Raw genomic sequence first — 2983 nt, forward strand, 5'->3', positions numbered from 1 at the left:
TTTCTGGGACCTGATGCTCCATCATATTTTTCCTTAGACAGTGTCACAGGAATTCTGACAGTTTCTACTCAGCTGGACCGAGAAGAGAAAGAAAAGTACAGGTACACAGTCAGAGCTGTTGACTGTGGGAAGCCACCCAGAGAATCAGTAGCCACTGTGGCTCTCACTGTGTTGGATAAAAATGACAACAGCCCTAGGTTTATCAACAAGGACTTCAGCTTTTTTGTGCCAGAAAACTTTCCTGGATATGGTGAAATTGGAATAATTAGTGTAACAGATGCCGACGCTGGGCGAAATGGATGGGTCGCCCTCTCCGTGGTGAACCAGAGTGATATTTTTGTCATAGATACAGGAAAAGGCATGCTGAGAGCTAAAGTCTCTTTGGACAGAGAGCAGCAAAGCTCCTACACTTTGTGGGTTGAAGCTGTTGACGGGGGTGAACCTGCCCTCTCCTCTACTGCAAAAATCACAATTCTCCTTCTAGACATCAATGACAACCCTCCTCTTGTTTTATTTCCCCAGTCTAATATGTCTTATCTGTTGGTACTGCCTTCTACTCTCCCTGGCTCCCCAGTTACAGAGGTCTATGCTGTTGACAAAGACACAGGGATGAATGCTGTCATAGCTTACAGCATTATAGGCAGAAGAGGTCCTAGGCCTGAGTCTTTTAGGATTGACCCTAAAACGGGCAACATTACTTTGGAAGAGGCACTGATGCAGACAGATTATGGACTCCATCGCTTACTGGTGAAAGTGAGTGATCATGGTTATCCCGAGCCTCTCCATTCCACGGTGATGGTGAACCTATTTGTCAATGACACTGTCAGTAATGAGAGTTACATTGAAAACCTTTTAAGAAAGGAACCAGAAATTAATATAGAGGAGAAAGAACCACAAGTTTCAATAGAACTGACTCATAGGAAGGTTGAATCTGCGTCCTGTATGCCCACCTTAGTAGCTCTGTCTGTAATCAGCTTGGGTTCAATCACACTCGTAACAGGGATGGGCATATACATCTGTTTAAGGAAAGGGAGGAAAAAGCATCCCAGGGGAAATGAAAATTTGGAAGTACAGATTCCACTAAAAGGAAAAATCGACTTGCATATGAGAGAGAGAAAGCCGATGGATATTTCTAACATTTGATATTTCAATGCGGAATTAAATAGAGAAATGTTTTAACTGACTTTGGATAGTCTTCATCACCTAAACAAGAGTGTGTTGATGGCGGTTCCAATGAGGGACGACTAATTTATAACATGTACTATATTGTAAATAGCTGTTTACAGGTTTTTAAATTCAAATTCAGAGGTTATAAAATGTGTACAGCATTTTTAAATGAAAATTAGTACTAACAGCTATAGAATTATTGTGAAAAAAAAAAGAAAGCTTGGACATAGTTTGCAGCTTTTATACACCAAGCAGATGATTGATAAAACCTGGGAGCAAGGTAAGAAAATGGTATGTTATAATTTTTTGGTTTAAAAAGTCCTTTCACCACAAGAGGGCGATAGCTGCTCCTTTGCAGGGAACTGAGGTATTACATGCGACAGTTGTACATGAAATTAATGAAAGAGTATATTTTAAATATATTGTTTTTAACACTAAACAAAGTATGAAATTAAAGTAAATTAAATTTCACCCTACTTAAATATATGATAAGAAAGAAAAGAAATGCACTTGTAAAACAATGTTTATTACCTCATAAGTACATGTATAGTTTGAAAGAGAAGGCATTAAAAAGAAGTGCAATTCCTTTTTAACAAGGGTAAAAACATTGCCTTGTGTTACAAATTCAACCTGCTGAAGAGTTTTTTCACCTTCTGTGAACTCAAATTGCTTTCTGTTTGCTTTAGCACTGCACTTGCTATTATTACAGGGGAAAAATATATATATTCTTCCTTACAGAAAATGTAACTAGAAATTGTGCCCAAGAAAAACAGCCAGAAGCAAAGAAATGTTTCTACCCTTAGTTGTTTCATAGGTGTTGATGACATTTTAGTGCTTGCACAACTTGTCAGTAGTACTTTATACTTGGGTTATATATTAGATTTTTGTATGTTTAAAGTCACCCCTTATGTAAGAAAATAGAAATCACATAAAACAATTATTCTAGAAGCTTGTGTACACTCTTGGTTGTTTTTAGTTGGGCATTTTATATGAAAGTTATACTGTACTTCTCTTTTTGCTGTTGTTCAGGTTTATTGGCTACCATTTCTGGCTTCCTTTCTTTGGCTTTGGATTAAGTCCAAGAGTTTATTTGTAAGCCCAGCAGCAGATTTCTTTGATAATATAGCTTTTGCTGAATCTTTTGCAATGAAGAAAGCTGGTTCATCAGTGATTTATCACTTTCATTTCGTTGTGTGAGCTGGACATTTTATTTTATATGAGAGCTATTGCAAAATTATCTGTATAAACAAGGAATGTGTTAGCTTAAACTGGATCATTTTACTTTTTGGCATCATGCGTCTGTACTGTACCAAAAGTGTTTATATGTCTACAAATTAAAGTTATATATTTTCATAATTTCTTTCTCATTTTTACCATTTTATATTTGAACATAGGTTTGTTCTTTCACTGAAGTGCCCGCTGTTGTCATTCATTTGTTTTTAGGGTTAAATGTGGGCAAGCCATAGTTGTCTGCTATGCTAAAGTTTATATTAAACTAATTCATTACTCAACTAAACATTGGCTAAATTGTTAAATATGTGTGTAGTTTTAAACATAAATATGGAGTAGAAATAGAGTATGCCTATACAGTTAAAATAAGTTCAAATGAAAATTTGCACCCATGCATGTGCACATGCAGATTAATTTATTATAGATTAAATATCAATTATAAACTTTCATTTTACCACATACTTATAGTAAATCCTCTGTTAGCTGTGTTGTAATGCTCCCATTTTCCTTCAACCCTTGATAGAACTAACCATTGAAGAAAACAATGCACCCAATGCCTTTTTGACTAAGCTCTATGCTACAGATG

General features: G+C 36.1%; 1 protein-coding gene across 1 annotated transcript in view; it reads left to right on the top strand.

Moving 5' to 3' along the window:
* PCDH20 (protocadherin 20) overlaps positions 1–2523 on the top strand; it is a 10658-nt gene extending 8135 nt beyond the window's left edge. Inside the window, exon 3 of the mRNA XM_012650555.1 lies at positions 1–2523. This exon is cut by the window's left edge and continues 46 nt beyond it. Within this exon, the coding sequence (XP_012506009.1) occupies positions 1–1143 (1143 nt within the window). The 3' untranslated portion in view covers positions 1144–2523.
* Positions 2524–2983: the final 460 nt, after the last annotated feature.

Source organism: Propithecus coquereli, unplaced genomic scaffold, assembly GCF_000956105.1.
Source record: "Propithecus coquereli isolate 6110/MARCELLA unplaced genomic scaffold, Pcoq_1.0 Scaffold333, whole genome shotgun sequence".
Lineage (NCBI taxonomy): Eukaryota > Metazoa > Chordata > Mammalia > Primates > Indriidae > Propithecus > Propithecus coquereli.